This window comes from Accipiter gentilis, chromosome 3, assembly GCF_929443795.1.
Source record: "Accipiter gentilis chromosome 3, bAccGen1.1, whole genome shotgun sequence".
Classification (NCBI taxonomy): domain Eukaryota; kingdom Metazoa; phylum Chordata; class Aves; order Accipitriformes; family Accipitridae; genus Astur; species Astur gentilis.
This window is the reverse complement of record NC_064882.1, coordinates 14,978,093-15,005,613: the sequence shown is the minus strand read 5'-3', so window position 1 is coordinate 15,005,613 and position 27,521 is coordinate 14,978,093. Positions and strand designations below refer to the sequence as shown.

Below are 27,521 nucleotides of genomic sequence, written 5' to 3'. Positions count from 1 at the left end.
TCTAATTCTCAAAAAATCATCCTTGAACCTGATTTCTTCCAGCCTACTGTGTCAGTAAAATATCTCAAAATTTTCTCCCTCAGCCTAGTGGCTGGACCATGCAGCAGACCCTTTGCAAACACTAATGTTTTTGTTTAGTGTTTCCAAAAGGCCTACACTTCACGGTCCACATATTGTGTTTGTTATTAAAGCAATTTGATGAGAAAAGGGCATATGAGATCAGAATATACTAAGGACTGACAGAGGCTGAGACTAAAAACCCCAAATAAAATAGAATAATACTGTCTTTTTTTTTTTTCCTGTTTCTTGCTTTCTGCTGCTCTTAAGTCCTCTTGCTTTTCACTACTGCTGTTTAACCTTGTGCTTCAACCTCCAGCTTGTCCATTCATAGTTTCACAAATCAAGAAATCCAGACAGACAGACTAGTATCACTGCCTGTTAAAGAATATATTCGGAAAAAGCTAGCCATAGAGACTGCCAGCCTAAAATAAGAATAATAAGTTGGTCATATGGTTAAGCAGCCACATGAAGTAGTCAGACTGACTAGCAGTTAATTTAGCAGACTTTTATCTAAGTTCTGAGAGAACTGAAGCTCCAGGTATGGGAGTCTCCTCAAGAAAACATGAAAGTTTCCAATATGTGAAATCCAAGTGCAGTGAAATACCGAAAGACTACTCAAATAATCCAGTAAGGGCCATCTTCAGTACTTAAAGACAGGCATGCACATGCTTTGGGCTGGAAAAAAATCAAGCAACCTTCTAGTTTATAGTTTACAAGATTCTAGCTGAAAAATCAATACCAGAAACTGAAAGAGCAGAACCAAGTGGGAGCATACAGGATTGAACAATTTTGGCATTGTTCATTTATCCAGGTAAGTCTGGCAATAGGGATTATCATCGCTTGGTTGTCAGAGACTCAAGGAGGGTCTTCAAACCAATTTAAAGCTGTTTCTGGCACAATTTATGAGTTTATGCCAAGATCATTTAAGATGACCGGGTACCCACTTTTCTTATTTCAAAAAAATCTATTGTAGGTGCACAAGAAACCCAGTTGAGCTTTAGCCAAAACATTGCCCCTACCATAAACATGGAAGCTGTAGGAAGGAATGAGAACAGAGTTTGGGGAAAAAAAGCTTTTGCACAGGCAGCATCAGGGAGGTGTACCTCTGCTGTGGGACACTACAAAAAAACCCTCTCAGCACAAAGAAGGAGACTTGGACATTTCTTGTTATGTGAAACATTAGGCAGTTAAAAAATCCTTCACGTTTTGAAAATTTGACAAGCGGGTTCAGGAGGATGTGCACCCTGTAAGCAAGGGCGCTTGGGAAGGTGAGATATGCCCCACTACAACTGGATGGCAGAAGAAGAGGTCCAAGGTAGGGTGCTGGAGAACATGACAGTTTCAAGATGACAAAAATGACCAAGTCGGGAATGGAATAAATTACAAAATTTCTCATTCATGTTTGTGCTACTGGCAGTTATGCAGGCCAGTTACAGGCTTAAGAGTATTTTTCCTGGCAACCAGCTATTTTTGCTGCAGCTCGAGATTCAAACAGACCATTCTCAGGTCATTTTAGATATAAACAAGGGTGAAGATACAGCAACATCTGAACAGTTTCCATTGCTTTGCTTGAAAAGCAGGAAGCTCTACGAAAGTCCACGTCCCAGAATGAACAAAACAGGTATTTATACCAAGCACACAAGCAGCCAACCTTCTGGCTATGTACCTATACCAAATCTTCACATGAGAAAGACATGAGATACCTCCAAGAGCTGAGGTTATGAGCAGTTCTCAAGCTGGAATGAGTGGGTATTCCTGAAGCCTCCCACAGCTCCCACACAGACCCCAAATCCAGGAGCATGCAGTTTTACGGCAAACTAGCAACTCTTATTTCCTTGAGAGGACATGCAACTAGCCAGACTAACCATTTCGGGTTTCCTAGCACAGTCCTGTTGCTAGCCAACCTGGTCACCTGTGAGGTGACCTTTGCGTGGGAGCCCCATGCTCTGCCTGCAAGCCAAGGCTTTGAGAGCCACAAATAGGCTGTGCCTGGCCAAAAAGCCCTATTCACCTTTTGCAAGTTTTTCCTCCAAGTTAAAAGCTACACGTCTTTCAACAGCTATCTATGTAAAAGAGCAATCCATGGCAGAAACTGGGTTTCAAGTATGTGCATCCAAATAAGCCAGCACCTCCCATCTGGTAGTAATTATCCACACATCACAGTTCACATTTTAAACAACCACACTCCTCCTGGAAACAAAATGTGCACTCTATTAGAGCCACACTAAAGAAAGAATTCACAAGAAGCAATACTGAAAAGTTTGCACTTATATAGCAAAATATGGGGGGGTTGTTTGTGGTTTTTGTTGTGGTTTTTTTTTTTTATTATTTCAAGCAGCTATTTCACACCAGTATCTGTGATAAGCTACCTATCACAATTGCCTAGTCTACCCCACGCAATGTATCACCTCCTCCAGGAGCTCTGTGGCATTTCAAACTTCCTAGCAAGCTTCTGTCATTTAACAAAACCCTCTCACTCAGTTTTTCATCCTCAGATTAATGTTTCCAGATCATCCTCAAAATTGCATTCATGGGAAGCCTTGTATTTTCTAACACATTAACAGCTTCAGAACAAGCATCATGCATTGCCACAACTGCAAACTGCAAAGCACTAGTACATTGCAAAGGAACAGACACAACCCACTTTGAAGTCCTGAAATATCCTGGGGCATCAGGTCACGTCGTGGGACTTTTCCCGTGACACAAACATATCGTGTCCATACCAGAACTTTCCCCTTTATAAGGTTGGGCTGCGACATGGTCCCTGCCCAGAGAATGTGGAGAAAGGCCCAGATGATGCTGGTACCAAGCGCTCCGTGGCAGGCAGGCAGGCAGCTCCGAGTCACACGCAAAGGGCAGCAACTGTACCTGTCACAGGCAGAACTTGCAGGTGGAAACGGCTCTCACCTGGAAGGCTGTAGATCAGCCTTTAGTTTTATCAGCAATACACCTTGTAAACAAGTCATTTCAAGAGTCAAGACTTATGGAAGGAGAACATAGACCATCAAATCTAAAAACATTATGATGCTTTTTTAAAAAGCTTTTCATTAGACCATACTAAATAAAATTTGTTCAGAGCACATAAAACAGAAAGGAAGCATTTAAATGTGTTTTACTGTCACGCACAGGGCCAAATTAATTTTATTCTGGGAAAGGAAAGCCTGATTTTTGAAAGCCATTTGCTCAAACCACAAGCACTTACTCCTAAAAATCAAACTTAGAGAGAAATACTGAGCATCTTAAAGAAATAATAATAAATGATGGTTATTTGCAAGCAGTTCTGTAATATGAATGCATAGACCTTACAGGAGATGGACTTAGTTTGTATGGAAGAACAGATTATCATTTAACTATTTAATACTAGCGCAGTCTCAGTTACCAACAGTTCTTAATACAGAATGTGTCTCTCTCATCTGAACACATACTCCTCCTATGGATGAAGCATTAGAAATTGGAGTTTACTCCATACTTGCGCTGCACCAGTCATGAAAAGATGAGCATCATCATTGGCCATACTGTAGAAACCGAGTCACATCTTTACATAAACTCCAGTCATTCATGTGTCATCAGCTATATCCTGGAGGTAATTATGAAGGGGTAACAAAAGGGCCATTCATATCCACTTTGCAGTATGACATTTGCTTTGATTGTTTTGGTCCTTATACTACAGTATTTCTACCAGTTCCTGGTCCTTCTTTGCTGGCAAAACCCAATCCTCTAAATAAATCTTGTAAATAGAATTCAACAGTTTTAGAAGTGATTTATTATTTTTTTTTAAACTCACCTGCCCCTCACCCTGCTTAAAAAAAAACCCAAACCCTTAAAATGTAATTTCTTTTGCATCACTCAGAGGTAAAAGCAAGGTAAAGAAATGAGCCAAGGAAGTGGCATGGCAAACAAGCTTTAATCCCCCTGCGCCATGTACATTTTTGAATCGAGGAGTAGGCTATTACTGCAGTAAAGTAAAAATCCCACTAACCATTAAAAAAAAAAATTAAAAATATCTACAGTGAAACAACTATTTTCAAATTACTGTTGGCATTTGTAAGTGTATGTGTTGCCCTCTTACCAAATGAAATAAGCTATCAATTTTTACGTTGGCTTATTACTTCAAATGGAATTCAGTTAAGGCTCAGACTACAACACTTAGGATATTAGCTGATAGAGATTCACGGTAATTTCTAATATTTTACTTCTCATTTGCTAGGTACATTCATCAAGAATCAGATGGTTATTCCCTGATGTTTAGTGTGAAACACTAAAGCAGAGAACCAGCCAAACAGGATTCCTATGAGTCACTTAATATTTAACAAGGAACTTACACTTGCAGGCTCTTTATGCCTTCACAAGCTTTTAATGGGTTCTTATGCTCATATGGGATCTTTGTTTTCCCATTTTGAAGAAGTGATGTTCACCTCCATGCAATAGCTTTACAAAGTTAGGTCCAGGTGTAGTAATATGGGCTATTTAACTTTACTTCTCTATTACAGCCTATTTTCTACTTTACAGCATTTCTGAACTGTAATATTAGTTTTCATTTGCCACATAGAATGACTCCTTTCTTCCCTGTAAAAATTCCCTGAGCAATTACTTTTTCTCAGTATTTGAAGTTTTTTTGTCTCAGTTAATCTCATCTAAGTACGAGACAGTCTCCATCAGATACCACACAGCTTTAACAAGTTACACTGTCACAACTTAGGTTCTCACATCTATAAAATTATAATTATAAAGTTCTTTGAAATGTTAGGATATGAGAGCCTATGCTTGAGTACAACATTATAGTATTTGTTTTACATCATTCCGTTGTTAAGGCAGTTTAGAATTCAGTCTGAAAAGGCAGTACAAAACAGAAGAGGGAAATGAGAAGCAAAGATGTTATTTTCTTTCTTGCACTAACCCCTCCCTATCTATGTATCCATGTGGTAGATACATCTAGCTTGCTACTGTCACTAATTCTGCATCTTGAAAAAAAGTAAATTAGGAAAAATAACAAGCTGTAGGACAGGACTCCCAATTGTCTCCAGCTGTAACGCATTCTGAATACCCAGATATACCCAATAAATTGCTTAACTGAGGTGTCTTCTAAAAAGCTATTTCCACCAGAGCCTAGTTTCACAGTAATCAATGGATTAACATATTTTTCAGGATGTTAAAGCTCACAACCCTTCAACCTGTTGCCAAAAATACTCTTGTCCATCAGCAGCCATGTGTTACAGGGACCTTGAGAATAATTTGAAACTTCCTTGCTTTCCAACAGCTACCTGTCAGATGCAAGCTGCAAGAGCCTAGGTTTGCCTTTCAGGGGGAAGCTACTGTGTTATTTCTCAAATACTCTCCTTTACTGAACAGAAAATATTTGAATTCCTCAAATTCAAGATATTATCTTTTGACTTCTGTTCTAACTGTTTGTTGGTTGTTTTTTTTTTTCTTAAATCTGAACACAAAAACTATCTAAATTAAATATCCTTATTCTCCCTTGCAAAAAGTTATGTCCATTACGTTAGGAAGCCAGATTTAAAGAGCAGAAGTACACTGTGGATGAAAATCCTAATGAAAACCAGTCAAGTTTGATGTTAAGTTCTAGAAAATCAAAACTATAAATTTAATTCAAAGACAGCTGCTCTAAACAATAGGCCTGCCAATATATTTTGGATTTATAGGCCAAAAATATGACAGTTCCAAAATTCTTCCTTTTACTATAAATGGTTCTGGGTTTAGTGATGCAAGGTGTACTTCTGCTCCTTAAGCTGGATATACATTTCTCATGTGATAAATATTTTCTGCTGAACTTCCACAAAGGCGAGGGCAAATTTGTCTGACACATGTGTCTCTGTATTCCAAGATGGAAAAAGACTCTTTAAAGTGCTAAGGAGTTCCCAAAACAACTACTATCTCGACTCAAAGTCATCCACATGTCAGGAAATTCCAGTTATAGTAGCTCATACACTAATGGTTAATTTGTGTTTCCACCTAGAAATACTGAAGCCCATTCCAGCCACACAATTTCTAGCACATTATTTATGTTCTTCCTGTGTTACATCCACTATTAGTGGTATCCGCATATTATTGTCAAGGCTCTATAGCCTCTCAAATGGCATTTCCCTCTATGAGGGAAACTTCTTGAAGATGTTACCACAGTTATTCTCAAGTAAAGTTTGAATTGTAAATACCAGTCTTCCCATAACCAAACCAGGAAAAACACAACAGGGAAATTTAGTTTCTGTTCATCTCTGTAGCACAGCCACAAATTTGTAGTTCATTTCTACAGCAGAATCTGCTGAGAGCTCTTGAAACACTTAGATTCATTTACTGAAGTAGAAGAACAGAAACGGGTGTTTATAATAATTAAATATTTTACCATCTAAAGGGTTTTTTTTAAACAGCCCGAGTAGTTCTGAATGTGGCCATTTATGCATTAAAATGAGAGGATGAAAATGTAGTATTTGTCAATTCATACTTTGAGGAGTCACAAACACGTTCAAGTCACTCTAATAATACATTACCCCTCCACTCCACTTTAAGCCTTCCTTAAACAGTTTTAGAAGTTACCAAACCCAGATTTAAACCCAAGCTAGTACTGTGCTGTTAAAACAAACACCCCCCCATCCCCAAACAGGTAAGAGTTTATACGTGGCAGTGAGTAAGAGATACAAACTCCCCAGCTGCAGCGATCACACAGCCTTGCAGGGGGCAGCCCTGAGGCAGTGGAAGGGGCTGAGCACCCCCCAGGAGGCAAGAAGTAGAGGCTCCCACAGGAGCTGCCACAGCCTCAGTCTCATCAGCTGGTAATGTACCTTTGCAGGACATCGTGAAAAGAAGCAGAGTTTGAGATTTTCCTTCCCAAGGAAGTACCTGGCTCCTACCCATAGCTGCAGACCTCTTGGGCGCATGTTCCCAGCACCGGGGGTTCTTCATTCCCCCTCCTTCCTGCACTCGGGGTATGGACAGAGCTATAATACTGGATGCATAATTGGGTTTTTTTCTTCCTGACTGGGTGCCTGAACTGGCCCCTCAAGGCCAAGTGTGCACCAGCCCACACAGGCACAAGGGCAAAGGGAGAGAGGGCAGGGCTGCAGGAGTGGCAGCCACAGCCTGACCTACCGCAGATGTGCTAAACCACGTATTTAAAGCCTCTGTGAATGCATCTGTTACTGAAGGGACAAGAAATAAATTCAAAGTTAATATGCAAAATGAATACCAGGGCAAGTTAAAAGATCAACTCAAATGCAGTGGCGCAAATTTCAGAGCTTAAAGTAGTGAAAGGTTAACGGAAGATAGCTTTCCTTGGCACTTCTTGCACTTACTGTAAATGGCTGATTTCACCATTTCCTCTGTACTGCCACTTTTCCTTTCTCATTTGAGCTTAAATAACAGGAAAATAGTTATGAAGTCACAGGAATGACTGGAGAAGAGAACTTTAGCCTGGAGAAGAGAAGGTTCCAGGGAGACTTTATAACACCCTTCCAGTACCTAAACGGGGCCTACAGGAAAGATGGGGAGGGACTCTTTAACAGGGAGTGTAGTGATAGGACAAGGGGTAACAGTTTGAAACTGAAAGAGGGTAGATTTAGACTAGATATTAGGAAAAAAATTCTTTACTGTAAGGGTGGTGAGGCACTGGAACAGGTTGCCCAGAGAATTTGTGGATGCCCCATCCCTGGAAGTGTTCAAGACCAGGTTGGATGGGGCTTTGAGCAACCTGGTCTAGTGGAAGGTGTCCCTGCCCATGACAGGGGGGTTGGATGTAGGTGATCTTTAAGGTCCCTTCCAACCCAAACCATTCTATGATTCTATTCTACGAGATACCAGGGGATCGGGGGACCGCAGTAGTATAGAAAGACCAAGCTTGCTTTTGTGACTAGCCTGCAGTTTGACATGTGTTTCCAACACCACTAGTGCACACACATCTGTCCAACAACAGAAAAACTTGGTACAGCGTGGCATTCTCGGCAGCCACAACGTTCATTGCCATCAAGTACTCTAGATGCCAAGAGGGTTTCCATCTGGTATTAATCCAGTGCAACAGTAGCTCCTGCAAGGTAGAAATTGGGTTTTTAGGATTTTTAAATTCGAAGGAGTCTTGGTAAAGGTATTTAAGCATAGAAATTCCCTGGACAAACCCTGACAGCTCAAGTGTGAAAGCATTATCAGAGCCAGCTGTTAATATTGACAGCTCCAAGATAACGATTGCAACAAACAGGTTTTTGCTCAGGCAGAGTTTTGTGAGACATTCCTGATGGGCTAGAAACAGCACAGCAGCATTGCTCAATCTCGTTTAACCCTTCAACAGCAGCCTCTCAACTCCACCCCAGATGGACTGGCTGCATTTTGACAGAAGTCACTGCCGGCAAGTCCTGATTTTGTTCACAGCTATCCCATTTCAAATGAGCTCATAAGAAGCAACTTTAAGCTTTTGTGCAGAAATGAACTGGGACCTCTTGGAAAACAAAACAAAACAAAAAAACAACAAAAAAACAGAAAACAAACCCAACCAAACCCAACAACTGAATCCCAGTAACTTCAGTTTTGCAGGGAAAGTGGGAGATGCTGGGGCAGGTTTTACCAAGAGGCTCGGGCTGGGCTGCACAGCCTCAAATTAACCTAACAGCTCACTCCAGTTCTTTCCTCCATTTGGCCAGGCAGCCTGTTCTTGACCCCGTCTCACCCTCACACTGGCTCTGACCACACATTAGGACAGTCCACGTTGCTAATCTGGCAAAGAAATGCTCTCTCTTTGGCTGGGTTAGCTTTCTGGTAGTTGCAAGCTGAATCAGCCTTCTGCAGGGACAGATCAGCACCAGGAGTCCAGAGCAGGACCTTCCTCTGGTTACAGCAAGCTATTTCATCAACTTACACTGCATCACGTCACTTCACACTTGCTCTACTGGGAGGAATGGAAGCACAGCTTTGTTCTCCATGTAATCAGCTAAGCACATTTATTTTTTTTAAACCAGAAAAGCTGAAGTTACTTTCAGTTGACTCTGCAGTAGTTAAGCTATGAGCCCCTGCCTTACAAGCTAAAACGTAACTCCAAGTTTCTCCCTGAGTTTACACAAAGAGTTTGAAAACTACATCAAAGGGATCCCCAAGAGATACTTCAGAAAAATACACATAAGGCCAGTTGACATTGTTAGCTATATCAGACTCCACACCTCACCAGAAAGGGGAAAAAACCAAACCAACAAACAAAACCAAAACAAACCACAAAACCAAAACAACTCTTCACGGTGTTCCCCAACACAAAAAAATCCTACAGGATGTTACCCTCAGCTAACTACCAGATTCCGAGTATTCCTTGCACCACCATGGCAGAAGAGTCCTTCTCACCCCTACAGTAAGTACACAAGAATAAGACAGTGACTCTTCAGCAAGCATTGTCTTACCTGGGAAAGGAGAGAACAACCTCAATACCAGTAACTGGTATGAAAGTACATCAATGTATCACATTTAGCCCAGCTTCATGTGCTTAGACTTAACTTTCCAAGATTACCAATTTTATACGACTTGATAGAGATAAAACAAAAGAATAATGGAGGAAGAAGGAACAAAATTACTAGTTTCCTCCATGCAGTTCTGTCTTCCCTCCAACACCACTTTTTTCTTTGTCTTTTTTTCTTAGCTTTTCCCCCCTCCTTTAGAAAAAAAACAAAACCAAACAAAACAAAAAAACCCATTCCCATTATTCTAAAAAAAAAAAAACCCCAAACAACAAAACAAACCAACCCCAAAAAACCAAACAAACCATCATGTTAGACTAAGTGACCTGTAAAATAGCCTGGAAAAAGCAAATATGTATGACAGGCTTCTTCTCATTAATATGACACTGATCAAGTATTCCTGAATTTTAAAAAATTGCAATATAAAATATTTGAGAGAAGGATCTAGGCCAAGACATTTAATTATAAAAGTTACCAAAATTCAAGCTGTTTATTATACAGTAATTAGAAGATTGCACAGAAGTTTAGCAGTGAGAATTTCAGGTATAAATTTCACAATTTCCTATTAGATGACAGGCATCCAAAAATCCTGTATCAAATTGCTTTGAAGATCTTAAAACTAGTTCCCTAGCAGAGAAAGATGTTCAATCAAGAGTTTAAAAACCCCAACCAAACCCAACCCAAGAAACTGGCTAAGAGCCACTGCTCTTACTGAGTTGAACCAGACTTGGACTTAAATGCAGTATTTTTAGATGAAATGAGAGCAAGCAGGTATTTATTGCAAAAGAAGAGAATTTTACGCTTCTGGCAGCATACTAAGACAACTCAGTGCTTTCTTTGTATACCAGACTATAAAATCACCACATATCAGAACAGCTGAAGTAAAATTGATACCAATCTTGGAACATTAGTTATAAATGCAAGAGAACTGCTATTAAAGCCTGCATCAAATGTTGCGGCCTAACTCCATAACTGTTATAATTTCCTTAACTTCAGATTTTTCTTCTCTCAAAAGTTTTCAAAGCAGACCAAAAGCTCCTAGTGTAATATCAAACTGATCAGATCATTATGTGTGTCAAACAGATTAGAACAAATAAACATTAAACCACATCAGATTAATTGCACTCTAAGTTCCAGGTGAATTTCTAATTTATTTTTTTTAATTAAATGTTGATAATTTTAAGATACCAACAATAATGCAGGATTCAATAAATACAACCATTGTAACTCACACTGTATTTTGAATAGCTCAAAAACCTATCTACCCCTTATGTACTCTTCTATCCAATGTCAGATAACAAAGCAAGGTCATGCAGATTATCTGTTGAAACTAGTTTTTCCTACAAGGGCAGAACTTGAAGTATATACTTGGAAAGGTACTCAACCCTGAAGGACTTTCTGACTACAAACATTTAAAAACTTCTCTTCTAAAAAGGACGTGAAGCTGCAAAGAGGCCAGTGTCAGGGTTTTTATTTTTTCTATCCAACTGACGCCAGGAGCAGGTTTGCTGCTGCCTCCACAGGAAAACAGAAATCTTTGGAATGGGAAACACAGATGTTATGTATCAGTATATTAATATTTTCAGAAGCCCTTGTGAGAAGAGTTCAAAAAATTAAAGCCAAAATTGATTAGCCGCAAGCTTTTACCTCAGATTGCAGGTGCTGGATCACAACTGTTAATGCTTCAAACTTCTGGTTACTGCTTGTCAGGAATCTTTTCAGCTGAAGGATGATTCCACTTTGGGTCTCACATTTTGTTTTGTACTGTGTCAACTCGGCTGTTTTTGTGCCAGGCGAATGCACATCTGTGGAGGCTTGAGTCTGTATGCACGAGCTCTTGGGACTCCGCTGCTTGCCCTTGTCAACTAAAACAACAACAATAACTAATTAACATGCATTTTATGTTGACGTTTCACCAAAACTTAAAAGACAGGTGCAAAAGAAAGTCATTATAAATTTTTATAAACACCTCCTGAAATACTAATTAGGAGAAACGGTTATTTCAGTAGCACTGCAGAGCAGACACGATCATCTGCCAGGTTAATTTCTAGCACCATAACCTTGCATACAATGTTTTGCACTTCATCCTCACCTTCATGTATTCTGTGGCTCACTTTACAGCATACTCTTCACACTGTGCTTTGAATAAATATTTTCATAAAATGCAAGATCTCTGTCATCCTACCTAGCCAGTAACTTATTTCTGTCATCCTACCTAGCCAGTAACTTATTTCTAACGAGTCCAACACTTTTGTTTGCAACACAGATTTCACATTTTCTGCACTCTAACATACTGCTGAATACAAAACCATTTTCCCTAGATTTACTTCATCTTTTTCTTCAAGATATTCACTGCAAAAACTCTCCTCTCTGCAGCTCAGGTTTGAGCTTTATTAACTAGAGGTCTTGCAGCATTTCTTACTGTCAGCAATTTCAGTCACTAGCATAAGACTTTGAAAAATGCTCTAAAATGAAATATATTTCAAGTTCGCCCTGCCACTATTCACGGTCCAAGCATTACATTGTTGATTTAATCCTCCTAGTTATGTTGCAACCTCAATCCCTTCACAGTACACAATCATCTCATGTCAGAGGAAACCACATTACATAATGCAGCGCTTGACTCGTAAACACCGCAGAAGTTACAGGTTTCTCTGCTGCCTTCAGACTGGAAAGGGACTGCACTGCTGCTGTGTAGATAGGGCCAGTCTTCCCCGTTGGATTACATGGGGAACGAGCAAACACTTCTGCAACAAAAGGCTGATGCAATACATAAATATCCCTTGGCAATTTAATGAAGACATCTAAGCAGATTACTTTGTACAGTTTCAACTTAACAAGATTTCTTCAAGATAAAGTGAAAAAACTGGAGAGGTGAGATTTGAGAAAAGAAAAACAGGAACATGTGGAAAAAACGGGGGACAAACTAACCAACTAGAAGTAGTTGCTCATGAATCCCTTCTGAAGCCCAAGCACCTGGTTTGAAGGTTGTCAAGTGACTCTGGAATAGTCTGAGCAGTATAAGGTTCAATCACACACTGGAGACAGTATTAATAACAAAAGCTTTGATTCTCAGGTAATGTTAGTCTGAATGACACATCAACTATTGCATTAATACATCAGTCTTGCACAGCCTTCACTTGTTTCCAAAGCATTTGAAAATATGTTTCCTGTTCAAAACACTTGCATCCTCTGTGCCTCTTACTGAATCTGGTAAAAAGTGGCTCCTGAGCCTATTAATTTTCCAAATAAATCCTCTCTAGGCAAGATTTTCTGTCATCTCTCATAGATAGAGAATTGTCAGCACATTGCTTTATCATGTTCAGATGCTCTTGTATTCTTGGAGATTTCACTACACTTCTGCTCAGAGATGCTGACTGTTAAAGGGTATATTTTCAATTAGAAACATACCATCTTGCAGTTTAATAGCAGAGCTATTAAAAAGTATATCAATGTGATAACCCAAATCGAAACACAAACCTGTAGGGGAAAGAAAGATCAAGCTTGGCTGCCAGTTCTGGTTAGCTTATTTTTACCACGATTTTAACTAATGTGACCACTTTTTTCCTTGCAGTGCAGACATAACTATGTCCTTTGAGTAGACCTCTTTAAATGAATGACAGTTCACATTTGAGAGCAACCATGTCAGATTTCCAGCAATTTTATGGTGAATGCTGTGTTTAGGAAAATACTGGTTACGCTCTGAAGCTCCTTCAAAAAAGAAATCACAAGAGACAATCAAGGAGAGAGGAAAAAAGAGCAGGGACTAGAGAATAAACATGTACAGTAAGTCCTTCCCTGCCCTACTGGCTCACATACTCCTCTCATATATTCCACCTCCCTACCTGAATGCCCCACTTAAAATAAACAGATAACTAGAGCACTCTTCCTGATTTGAGTGTACTGGGTAAATTCACCGATACAGATGCTAATGTCATCATTTAATTAACTATACGAAATGCCTTCTACATCCATTTGTAGGACCCTGACAGAGCTGCATTAAACCTGAAAAAATGTTTGCAAACAATTTTTATTCTGGGAAAAAAATGACATCACATACTGTTACCTAATGAAGTTATTTCATTTAAATACAGCGATACAACAGCTAACCACAAATACCATGAGACTCCAGATATCCACTGTTTGCAGAGTTCAGTGAGCCTTTATCAGTTTGCCAGTTTCACACTATTGCTTTTATCGTGATGCCCAGACTACCAAGTCTTTTCCTAGAAGCTCATTCAAACATCCAACCAAGCCAAGCCTGTATACTATACTAAAAAAAGCTAAACAAAAAACATGCACTAGAGAAATTCAGTGACATTTCTGTTGGCAATTTTATCATAGACATGTGCTATACACAGCCACTTCAAACGTTGAAAAGCATTTCTCTGCTAGCATGAACCCTCTGTAGCATGAACTGCCTCTACAGATTAACACCAGCGACACTCCAATGATATTTATGGCCTATGTACCTCTGGGCAATGACAGATTGTTTCCAGATTTGTACAGAAGGCATGCTGTGATGTCAAAAGAAAAGCCATGCTTTCATTATAACAAAAGCATCATGAGTCTAATTACTGATACAACACACCAGTGATGGACTCTAAATTAAAGACAGTATTGGTTACCAGCCCAAGTCCTCCTCACTTTGGCCTTTTTATTTGCCACCTTTACACAGTCAGACTTGTAAAGGAGAACAATTTCCACGCTTAAATTAGGTTCCGGACTCCTCTCCAACAGGCTCAAAAACACTGCACCCAATCTAGTTGAAATGCTCAATTTCTGAAAACTAGAAATCAGATTCTCAAGTACTGCATGTAGCGCAGTAACTGGACAGAATCACTATTTAAGGTCCTATCCTTCTTCATATCAGTTTAAAAAACAAAAACCAAAAAGCAAACACCCCCCCCCAAAAAAAAACCAAAAAACCCAAACCCCAAAACCAGAAACAAACAAAAAAATCCCAAAAACCTAAAAAACACCCCCTCCTCAAAAAAAAACCAACAAAAAACCAAAGGAACAGACAACCAAACCCACAAAAAAACCAACCAAACAAAAACCCCAGTGATTTTGCAAAGACTAAGCCTTTTGATCACTGAATCATTCCCAGAAGATTCAGTATTTTGCTGGCAAAAAGACTACCCCATGACTTTGGAAAAGGTCCAAAAATCTTCCTACTCCCTCTACAGTCACTACCTGGACAACAGCAGCAGTGAACTCCAGTTCTTTGGGGAGAATATTAAACACATCCCAAACTTTTCCATAAAGCAAACTGATTCCCATACATAGCTTCCCTAGTTAACAGGCATTCAAAAGCAAGAAACACACTGTCTGTACATCAGTGTGTGTTCCATAAAGTTATGTTTAAGTGCTGGGGTATTGCCCAGTACTTGAAGTTGTACTTGGCTGGCTATCTCAGAACTTGCCTGGTACCGTTGGTTTCCTGAGCCTCTCTATCTTGTGCACTGTTGCTGGATTACCAGATGAAACATCTCTCACCCACTTTTTGGTTTGCAGAGCCAAATCAAAGCCTTCCTTTGCTTATCATATACTAGGAAGGTCTACGTAGTAATGTCTATACTAGCTAGAAATTATTTTCTTTAAGCAAGAGATTAAATTTCTAAAAAATTACATTTCTTAACAGCATTTCAAATAGCCTAAACAAACTACTTGACAAGCACAAGTAGCAACAACCTCACTTCTCTCCCCACGCTTTTGCAGTCACCATTGTCTTACCCCTAAGCACCTTCTTTCCACATTCCTCATCCAAACTGTTAACTTCCACAGGTTTTTCAAAACCCATGTGTGTCTTGTGTAAGCATTTTTCAAAGAAAAATCCTCGCTCAACATTTTCTCTTGTAGGAAGATGCAGGCTGGTAAAAACTTTCTGCCTCTCCTCCATTTTCTGGAAAGCCTTGTCTACACATGTTAAATTAGTGCTCACTTCTTTGATCAGTAAGACCAGATCAGCCTGAGTATTTAATCGAGCTTCCATTTCTTCTCTTACTCGCTGGATTTCCTCAAGCACAGTTCTTATATCCAAGCGACTGGACTTCACCTCCGCTTTGAGATCTTCTTTCACCTGTTGTTGGCTCCTCTGAAGTGCTAAGACTGTTCTGATTTCCTTTTGAGATGTTTCCACATCATGCTTTAGTTCCTTCTGTCCAGCCTGCATTGCCTCCTGGCTAGCTTTCACTTCTGCCAACAGAGCAGCGAGGCACTCCATCCTGATTTCACAGGAATCGCAGGACCTCTTCCAGCGTCACAGATTCCAAGCAGTCAGGGACATTTGTGAGCTGGTGGCAGGTTTCCTTGGATAGCAAGAGAGCTAGCACATAGCTCTCAGCATGGTATCCTACCTCAATTTACAGTGTGCTGCAGTGAAGGTACTAGGTAAAAGTCTAGTACAAGACAAGACAAAGGCACTAAATAAAATAGTTCAATAAGCAGGGCTCTAGAGACAGAGCTCCTTCTCAGGGCTCAGGCAGAGCACTAATCAGTTTAATTGGCAGATTATGCCACACCTGAATTTTTTAAAATCTTTTGCTGACATCATTGTACATGGGACGTCACCCCAGAAGCCACTCCCAACAGTCATTTGATCTGTGCATCAATCAAAGTATGCCCAGGCATCAGTAACCAGATTTGTTGCAACACAGCCAAACACTCCGCAAGAACGCAGCTGCCCTTCCTTTCCGACACAAAAGCTCAAAAGGAGCCCGAATTGCCTGCAGGAGCTGAAAGCCAACAGTTCAACAGCGCTTAGTTATTGCAATTATATATTCAACAAGGTGATTATGCACCTGTCCTTCTGTTTGCAGTGAGGATTCAGGAGTACATCTGTGAGCACCTTGGACATTGCCCCACTCCCACTGAATGCCCTCCTCATTCCCACAGCTAGCAATGCTCTTTTAGCAATCTGGAAGAACCCAGATCCTGAGGAAGCCCTCTAGTCCAGAAACAATAAACAGTTACCAGAGCAATACAGGAAAACTGACTAATGGAATATTTTTGGCAGGTTAAGGAGACTAAGCCTTTTAGCTACCAGGTCCGAATGTTAATTTTTCTCTGTAAAGTCTAAGGCTTCTTACTTTTAAGCACAGAACTTGGAATAGGTCTAGGCTCCACGTAAAAACAGGTAGATTAATGACACCAGGCTGTTAGCTGGTTTTTTACACACTGATTTAATTACCCAGTCATTGGATTCAGTGTGGAAGAAATGACCCAACACAATGCAGATCTTGGTCTACAGAAGGCGTCAGTCCCTGCCTTCAAAGAGATAAGCTGGTATTCAGTGCAACAGCCAGGATTCAGAGCAGGACTCGGAGCAGCACACAAGCTGGAGCTCAGGAGAGCTTTTACACCACAGCTTTGGCCCTGTCATGGCTCCAGGATGCTTGTGGAGGCAGTGATGATCCCACAGACACTCCAGAGCAGAGGACCTATGCTATCCATCCAAAACTATGGCAACACCCATCAGCACCGTTTGGGGCTGGGAAGCTTTACAAAGAATGCCGATAGTCCATGCATGCACAGATGTGGGATTTCCAACTCACCATAGTGCTACTGGCCAAAGAGCCAATCTGGGGAGTCCTGCTTGCAAAGGTTAGTGCTTACTTTCCAGTTTGCCTCCTACACTAATCCAGGCATACTCATGGGACCAGGAAGGTAGAGACATCCTCCACACAGAGCACCTCATGGCTTACAGGTATCCCCCGACTATGCTGCTACTGCAGTGGTATCACAGACCCTGGTGGACACAATGTCAGTGGGGGAGCTTTTTTCCAAGCCTCTGTATCACCTGCCAGAACACCAGACACTGGCTTCCTGATGGGGTCTCCCCAGCACAGCTACAGGCCACAGGTGTAGTTTCTTCCTCCCTCAGCCCCTTACCCCATTTCTAACTAGACAGCCATTCCAAGAGCTCCTGAACGTTATTAGTCACATACAGTCACCACTAAGGACCAGTACACAAAGACTGCAGAAGCACAATCTGGAGTTTGAATCCAGGTAACATCTCTGGCAAAAAAATTATGTAGGTGAAGAGAACCAGGTATGAGCACTAGCAGTACTTCTGCATCCCTAGACCAACATCTGCAGTAATTCACCTCAGCAGCGTAACACTTCCTTCTAACCTTTAGCATGCCATAGTGGTTCCTAGAAATCTCACAAACAGAGGTGAAGCACTTGCAAAGACCTTGTCAGACACTTCCTGGCAGCAAATGAGAGTCCACCTGAATTGATTTCCATTGGTTCAGGTATGATACAGGTAGAGAATGGGTCTCTCTGTGAGAGGGAGGGTATTCACCAGGCTCATTGATGTAACCACCTGAGATCTAACTCTTCCTGACAGCCCAAAGGTTGCAGCCTCCTTTCTACATGTGAGTGCACCCACCCCAATTGCCAGCTGCTCTCTGCTATAATAAAACTCACTGTGAAGAAAAGCTCTCCTTGGAAACTAGTCTCTTGCTCTATACGAAAACATTAATTCCATCCTGAATGTAATTGGTGTGTTTGGTACGTTCCTCACTCAAACTAAGAGGTGTGATCACTAAGGACTCTTTGGTGATTTATAAAGATCACCTTCTTCACAGAGCTTCCAGGCAGGTTTCCTTCACTTTTCTCCACTCTGGAAGACACTCTTCAAAAACTTACCTAAATTAAATTTGCAAGTAGATACTACAAAGCAAACTAAAAGTCTACAGAGCTGGATGGTACTTTGAATTTTACAACCTGTCTCTCAACGGGAATACTTGGTAGCTAATGACACACGAATAATAGCTTTCAGCAATGCACAACCTTCCCAAGCCAGAATTCATCATCTTGGAAATACCAATTTCTGCTGCTGTACATCAGCTTCTGCTCCAACTAAGCTTCGTCTATCCTCAATGCATCTCAAGTATCTTAAAGTTTTCTCCCATTTGGGAGGAAAAACCTTCTGATTTCATAGACTAACAGAAGTCTATGAAACATCAAACACTGATGAAGGATTTCCTCTCAAGACCAAATTAATGATTAGAAGAAAAAAATCCTATTTAAATAAAATCTGGTCTATTTGGGTGGGATGTTTGGGGTTGGTTTTTTTTTTTTGGTTGGTTGGCTTTTTAAAGTACTTCTTCTGCTTTATGAAAACACATAAATTATTTAAACAATTAGCTACCAGCAAACACAAACCACCCCTATTTCTATAGCTCTAATATTAAAGAGAATAAAAACCATGAAGTTAAAACATCTGAGAAAAGCACCATGCATAATTTTGAAGTCAACACAGAAACTCGCTAAACCACAGTAACAGTTATATTTTACAGTGTTAAGTAATACAGCGCATTTGAAATATTAAACAAAAGAGTTTACACAAAGCTTACAGTGAATCATACAAAAAATCCATTACTTTGACCTTCAGGGTGGTTTCACGTTCTGTACAGCTGACCAGTCTGTACAACTAGGACTGGGGTCAGATTTAAAACAGCAACCAGATACTTTCACTTCCCAAACATGAAAGAGGAAGCATCTAGTTGCCTCTATATATTGACTTCTCCCTTTGTCAAAAAGTCTGGTTTACACCCAATTACAATTGGTAACTGAACACACTCCCCCACTGCAAAAAACCAAACAAACAAAAAAAACACCAAACAAAAAAACCCCAAACCAAAACACAAACAAAAAAATCCCACCCTTGAACTTCTTGATGTTAGGCTGGCAAAGAGTTTGAGAACTAACAAGAAAGACCAAATTAAAAATGAAAAAAAGAGAGTAAGGACTAGAGAGGGCTACCAAACAGACTACTTGCTACACATAATAGAAGGGAACACTTGGACAAGAACATATCCTTACAAACTAGATATATACTCATTTTTATGAAATCAGCCAAATTACAATTAAAATACTGAAATAAGGGTAAGAAAATGCTGCCAACACATCCCACAACACACACACTGAACCAAGTTATAGAAAGCATTACAAAACATGTATCCTGTACAATATTAACAGTCATGAAACACTTACAGCTAACTGTGTTTAGTGGAGATTTGACCTGGATCAAATTTCTCCAAATACACTGATAAACACCGAAGTAAACTTGAAAATCTACTGTTTTTATTAGAGCCTGAAGAACACAGACCTACACTGCTGACCTCTACTCTAGATGCTTTATCTTTTCCTCCTGTAAGCAAGCTAGCCCCATTGATGTAGTACTGCATGACCCATGGGTCTGATTCTGGGGTTTTTCCCTTCAGCAGTTATCAAATCTCACTCTCACATCTGAACCAGCCCATAAGCGAGTGCATAACTTCACCTTGTATGTTATCTTTACACAGCTAGTTCTGAAGCCTCAAAAAAAATCTCTACAATTCTCCCACCCCCCTCCCCTGCCACCTTCCCCCCTGCTGCAATGCATACAAACTATTTGAGCAATGCAACAGAAAGACCAATCAACCATTTGATCTCCCAGCTTTGATTTTAAAGTTTGCTTCGTGACAAGCTATGGTACTTCAGAGAGGGAGACTTCAGAACATCCATACAAACAAGGAAACTGCTGGGTTTAATCTGCAGTGGTACATACATTATCTTCCAGAGGACCTGGAAATTTGGCTACCTGTAAATTACCACCCTAAATTCTTTCAGAACTCCTGCTCTGGGCTATAAACCTAGGAAGCAGATTCAGACAAATATACAGGGAAAGCAGTCACAAAACTAAATTAACGGTGTCTGCAGAAGGGCTTGACAGGCTAGACTTGGATGGAAGCCTTCCAAACCCCCAGCCACTCCACAGCTTGGTCAACTGTAATTTTTGCCTGCATCCAGCCTGGCAAATGGCAAACGCACACCTTCCTGCTGTACCTCTCAGAGTCCAGGCTGGTGACTGTACAAATGCAGACTCCTAAAGAAGCGACGTTCTATTTCTAAGCTCTGCCTAAGGCCCTGTCTGCATAAGCTGGTGCAGGCAGCCCCAACTTGCTCGGTTCATGCGTCAAGCACGTCAGTCATGAGCCAGTACCAGTCCACAGGAAAGAGACTTCATTTTTCAGAGTTGTGCCTGAATGATTTGCCCAACTGAAATTCTGAAGAAGACACTGTACTTCAGAAACTCTTCTAGATACTTATTCAGCTGGTCGTGTCTCAAGAAGCTGGGGGAAGAGACACAGCACTTCTCATCTTGCATCTCCCCCCACATCAATGCAGTCTGAAGCCCAAGTCAACAACTGAATGCTTTGTAGAGCAGAACCGCAGCTCTCCCTTTCCTTTACTCTCACTGTAACCTCTTGAGTTTCCCTTTAGGGTCAGCCACTAGCCCGTGTCCAGGAACATCAGGTTATTGTAGCTGTCATCAAATCCTTTTCAAGTCGTTCTGAACAAAATAAACAGTAACCATCACAGAGACTTTTAAAAAGGTTCCAGGAACTGAACAAAATTTAACTGCAGGCAGGTAAAACCTGACCTAGATGCTTAAACTGACTCAGCAAGATTAAAACATACACAGCAGAAAACCTTCTGCCTTTCTTTGCAGGGGTACAGAGGTTTTTCAGCATGTTTTTCCTTAAATGCTGGTACAGCCTGGAGGGGGAATGCAGAAGCATCACGTATTATTCCAGGCATTCAGTCTGAAGTACTGTTTCTGAAGTCTGTGTCTGTCCTCTCATGCCAGCTCACATGTTGACTTACAGTATTACAGCGCTGACTTCTAGCCTCAGTACAGCATTTTAAATCCATCCCTTTCTGCTCCTTACTTCTAGCCGAAGAACTGGATATTCTCTTTATACACACAATAGCAAAAACGAAAGGGAAATCTCAGATGTATTTATGTACTTCAGAGAGCTCTATGCCTGTTTAATGCTTTAATCACATGCTTAACACGCACATATCTTGCAGCACTGGCCACACAGGGTTTCATGCTGGTAGGAGCAAGTCTCTTCTGAAGCAGAACCTATTAGCATGTCAAACGCTTCCCTGTCCGTTACAACACTGACTATTAGGTAAGAAACCAAATGTTTACGGACCACACCAGAGTCCTGCAGCCTAAAGTTGTTACCTAGAAACTATAATACAGCGCATGCAGCTCTTTATTAGCTTCCTGCTTGTTGACACAACAAACAGAGCATGAACCAAGGGCGCCGTTTCGTTACACCATACTTTACACAGAAACAGGGGTGGAAGAAGAAACCTGCAAATACAGGTGACTAGGAGGAAACCAAGAGATAGCAAGCAAGGCCAGTTTTCCAACTGCACACCTTCTAAGCAAGCTTTTGCACAATCTCCACAAAAGGCTTAGCAACCCCACGCAGTCCTTAACTACTTCTGCACAAGGGTTCTTCTGAAGACAGATGAGAGCCTACTCCCTGCTGGTTAATCTGACACATACTTCATACTCTTTCAGGCTCTGAAGCCACAACCCACAGTGTGTAGCAAGCCCTCTGCCCTGCAGTGTGGTGGTCTGGACTTTTTCTGTTGGGTTATGAGCATGCCCCTGCTGCCTCCCTGCAATCAGGAGGCACTGGAGGCAGCCATGAATCCAAGGCAAGCAAGATACCAACAATGCAAGCATGACATTGCACTAAGGCTCCTAGATAAGCCTCAGTACATCATCTTTCCAGTTCCTACCCCAATAGGCTCTCACTGACACGGCAGTCTTTGAACTGGGTTCCCTGTGTGCATATGCCTATTAAAATTAACCACCTGTTAAGGCCTTAGTGCTTCTTAACCAAAACCATGCCTTGATCCGAATGATTAACACTGATGTGTCTTTGTTTCCCTAGCGTGTCACCAGTCCTACAGAATATGGCTCTTCAGCTTGTACAATTGGTTTAGCACGTTACCAAATACGGTACTGATCACCCGAACAGTATTTTTCCCCCTTTAGGAAGCCTGTTAACGACACACATTTTCGTTCGCCTGTAATTTGGTATCATCTGTTACTATACTGATTAAGCACACAGAATCTCCATGTTGCATTAGCCTTACATTTCTGAAGATTATAATTTATGTTTTTAAAACCTACATTAACCTTATACTGAAGCTTTGCAAGGAGCTAAATTATGATGTTTGCAAACATCTGAGAAAAGGCATTACCTTCCAATTGCTGGTGGCTTCCAAAATAAAAGCACAAAGATTAGTGTTAGCTCAACTCATGTCATTGCTGCAACTGCCTGATCAACCAGCCTGTGCATCTTTTAAAAAAGCAAGTTTTGAAGGAAAGTCCAGTGATCAAGAACCCTTGAACTGTGCCCTATGCTGTCTTAGTGTTGCATGTTTCCTTGTCACTTCAACAGTAGCTGTTTCTTTTCCAGTCTTGATGATGGCAAAGTTAGTATCGGGTGAGATTATGTCAAATGGCCACACATTTTGTCAACCCCAGTAGTGCTGCACTGATAAAGTCAGCAATGATAGCAAGAAAGAATTTAAAAAACATTTCAAAATAGCAATGTCCAAATTTTCTAGCAGATTACAAGATTGGAAGGGATAATCTTTACAAGCCATGTTTTACAAAGGACTTAAAGGAGTCCCAGACTCGAACATTAAGTGTGTAATTAACGTGCCAGACAGATGTCTGTCTGTTAAATACACAGTACGTGTGCAAGCCTGACTAATACTCTGAAATCTCAGCATTGTGCCCATGACACCTTTTACCTTATGCACCACGGACCTATCTTACAGAATCACTAGTTCAGTTTTGAACACTTAATATACAAAGTATTTTGTCTTAATATTGCATTCACAATATATTTAGTCAAGTTTACTGGACCTGTAACATCTAGAATTGAGTTAGATTTTCATCTAGCCAGCACATATCAAGCATGAAAATGAACCACACATCAACTACAAAGATAAAAATATGAATAAGCCCACCATACATTCAGAGATGACTGCGAACTAAATAAACAAATTTGAAATGCTATGCAATTTACAGAAGACAACTCTAATATGCACCACCTAGACTACCAGTGGATCAGGTTTGTTCTGTTATTTTCTAAATATTTACTATATTAGTAATGCAAAGCCTAGACCATGGATATTTTGACATGAGGGGAACTGCAGGTATGTACACTGATGAATCAACTCTTCATGCATCTTAAAAATAATACTGCAGAGAGTGATCCATTTTTAAGCACAAAGACAACAACAGGATGGAAAGTAATTGCATAAGGATGTGTTATGGTGTGCTGCAGCCTTGGCCAGTAAGGACCAAGTTGAAGTTTGTGAAATATCTCAATCTATTACCCTTCTTTTAGATACTTGAATTTTGCTGAATCAGTTGATCATATACCCCACAGGCAATCTTAAATCATTCATTTCCCCAGCTTTTGAAGGAAAGAACAGAACTTGCTATATTCAGAAACTAGCAATTGTGTTTACATAAGGGGTTTACATTTAAGTAAGTTTCTAGTTCAGGTGTTGCTCTGGGTAGGCAGACATCTGAAGTAGTCCTCTCCTACATACCTTCTTATAGTTCAGCTGTGTTTTGTCACCCTTGAAATACACAGCTGCCCAAATAACCAAGCACAGGGAAGACGACTGATGTTCCTCCCTCCTTTCTGATCCTGTTTCCTCTGCTCTGACTTTTCTCTCCATTTCCACCTCCTGTACAAGAAGTCGCTCCATGTTGTTTGGTGCCCTCTACTGCTGCATCAGAAGTACAGAACATGGCATATTTCTGCCCTTCATTCTGCAGCTTCTGTCTACACAGTCATACATACCCCAGAGACAGCTGGGACAGGGAATCCCACCATGACTTGCCAGACCCTATTAATTGCCTTCCTAGTGCAAATCCTGATCCCTTCGTCTTATCTCCACATCCTTCTTGGATATATTCAGAGCTATGAAGTTCCCTGTTGGCAGATATGTAGATGTGGGATATCGTCACACCTGGGAAAAGACTCAGTGGGGGCAGCATGGGGGGGTGGCATCACAGAAAGAAGCCTGCTATACACCCACACAGGTGTATGCACGTAGGAAATCCTCTCACACAACACCAGAGAGCAGAATGATGTGTCATTGCCACCCTTCTCCACTTCTGGGCTTTCTGCAGAAGGGCTGATGCACAGCCAGAAAGGAAGGAGCCATTTAGGTTGCAATGGTTGAACTCATTCCTTCCTTAATATTTTAGTTCACTCTTTTGTTGACTACCATGCTCAGCACCAAAAATGTAGGGCTGGAAGAAACCTTCAGGAGCCATCTACATTACTCCTTGTTGAGGCAAGGTAAACACCATTTAGACATAAATGGCATTTTGTCAGACTGCTCAACTGTTTCAATTCTCACCACAAGACACCCCCTGCATTTCTTCATGATACCTTTCCTTCCAGCTCAAATGCGATCTGACTTCAAGCAATTAAATCACTGGCTATAATCTCTGGGAAGTCAGGTATGTAGACAGCTTAACAATTTCTTCAACTACTTTTTAACATGCTTCTTTCCCAAAGGGCTGGCAAGAACCACAAGTATGCTTGGGATAAATATCAAGTAACCGGGAGAGACACCCTTGCTTGCAAATCCAAGTAAGAGAAGTTAATGGACTTAATTTTTGGCATCACAAATTTGTTCTGGATTTATCTGTCAAATTTGGCTCCAATGACCCTAGGTTTTAACAGCTAATTGTAGGAAGAACTCCAAAGAAATCCAAACCGGATTCTTGTAGCATATAAAATTAAGCCTTTAAGTTTGAAAGCCACTTTCTGTTTATGTACTATGGAGGTCCACTTCGTTGTAATAAACGAAAAAAAAACAACAAAACAAACAAACAAAAAAAACCTCCAAAACCAAACCCAAACACCACCACCAAAAAACTAATTTAGAACTTAAACTGAATCACTGAATTTCCTTTCTTCGATTGTGCCTGCCTCTAATTTAACATAGCAATTCTTCCTTCATAACCAACACAATTAATTAACTGCCAGAACATTTATTAGCTCAGTTTAATGTTAGATTCAAGAATCTGATATTTCTTTCTCGTTTTTCTGAATTGCTTAAAGTCTTTCAGAGTAAAAGTCTATGTAAAGATCAGTAACTTGCAATGAACCATAATCTTCCCTTGAAAACAACTGTGCAAGAGACCTGAAAATACATTTTGACCACAAGACTAGCACATTAATATGCAACATCATTTCTAGCACAGTATCTGCAGCTATCTTAGATGGAGAGGACAGAGTGGCTTTTAGTTTGAACTCAGAAGCTATTCATTCAATCACCCTAGTATGAGCTGATGTTATATGACTGTAACAAATGTCACTGGACTTAAGCATGGCACTGAAATGCTGCCTAAAGGATATTATGGAAGGAAAAAGTAGGACAGGCAGTAGGAATTTGAAGAGCTTCCAGAGCCTCAGTTATATTTTGTATCATTGCCTTTGTGCCAAAACTGTTTCTGAATGTATTCAGGAATAGCCTCCTGTGTTTATGAAACTTTACATTCATTTAAAAACAAATAAATCCAGATTACACTTAAATTCATTGATGCTGTTCCTTAAAAAGCTAGGTCATAGCACTTCTAAGCACGTAGGAAGCACTACCATCAGTGAGACGTTATCAAAAATAGTCATACTTTATCTACCAAAAGGTCACTAAAACATTCAATTCTAACATTTCCCCCAAACAGATGACTACAATTTGCAATTTCAAGTTACAAAATAAACAGCTAACATCCAAATTCACCTTTTGTTATAGAGATTCACCTTTCAGAGAAGTCATGGATTTCTGGGTATAAAATAGAGTATAAAACAATTCAGACCAATCTAGAACATTAGTTTTGCCCACAGATGTAAAAAAACCCAAAAAAACAGTGATATTAGTGACGATATAAGCATGACTAAGCTTATAGGTTTGAAATTAACTAAGAAAGTTTATAGTAACTGTTCAACTTACCAAATCCCTTCAAGAATCAGTCCTAGAGCTCTTAGGAGCTATGTAGAAAATGCTAATGTAGCATTTTCAACATCGTTTACTATGGTATCACCCAATGTTCTTGTTCCAACCAGTATCTCGATTGGTTTTAATCACAGCCCAAAATAGCAAACCAGTAGGCTGCTCCCCCTCCAGCTACACTAACTTCATTTGATGAGTTCAGGTTCAGTCCCAAATGAGGTGTTTTCCCATAACTAAAAAATAACCAAGCAGTTACCTTGAGAAAGGTGTGCGGAAGTGACGGTACAGATTAACAACACAGTAGGAGCATATATTTAGCATACTTGCAGAGGACTACCCTGGCATGCCTAGAAAATCATGTAAGGGAAGTTGCATTAAACTCTTTCAATATGTAACTAAAAGGATTATCTATTTCTACAACTGTTTCATACCTCGGTTAAGAATCTGGGTTACTCTAGATCAGTACGGTTTTTCTAAGGCACTAGAAATGGTATTTGCACAAATCCACCTCCACTGTGTTGGTTATACTTAAAAAATATTCTCAGTGAAAGTTATTTTTACTTTTACCTATATTACTATTCCAATTTACAGTTTTAGCACCTATGCTATTCATCCTTTTGATTACACAGATCAACACAGTTAACATGAAGTAAAGTCTCTGCAGAATGAATGAAAATTTAAGCAGCCAACAAAATCAGAGATAAGCTCACAACTTTGGGAAAATGTATTTTAGGAGGCAGCAGTGCAGCATGTTTTCAGGAATACCAGCATAGTTGAACATGTGTCTAAAATTAACCCTGAAACAGTACTTTAAAGCTACCCTAGTGGCAAAACACAATTTGCTGGTCAACAGAATAAAACAATACCTTAATAGAACCACTTAAGTTACTGCTGGTCAAAATCATCCATGTGAATTCAATCTTCCGTGCCGCGGTGAAAGTGCACGACAAATTATGGCATCTCAAGTGCCACATACCAGCTTTAAGCATTACTGAAGCATCCCCTTTTCAAAAGACACAAAAAATTAACTTATATAATTCTTGGCAGTCACCACATCATAGTTAAGGGCCTATTTGTGTATTTCCTGTTATGTTAAACAGTTTTCCTGTTATTAAGCAGCAAAGATGTCTCCCCAGGGATGTGCCTAGAACATTACATGCCATTGTTTCA

At 40.3% G+C, this 27,521-nt stretch overlaps 1 protein-coding gene across 3 annotated transcripts in view; it reads right to left on the bottom strand.

Annotated features, from left to right (window-relative positions):
- Positions 1-27,521, bottom strand: part of MTUS1 (microtubule associated scaffold protein 1) — a 94,411-nt gene that overhangs the window by 20,665 nt on the left and 46,225 nt on the right. For all 3 annotated transcript variants that reach the window (XM_049835584.1, XM_049835606.1, XM_049835595.1), the window contains one exon: positions 11,145-11,362. In XM_049835584.1, the coding sequence (XP_049691541.1) occupies positions 11,145-11,362 (218 nt within the window). The remainder of the gene's footprint in view (positions 1-11,144; positions 11,363-27,521) is intronic.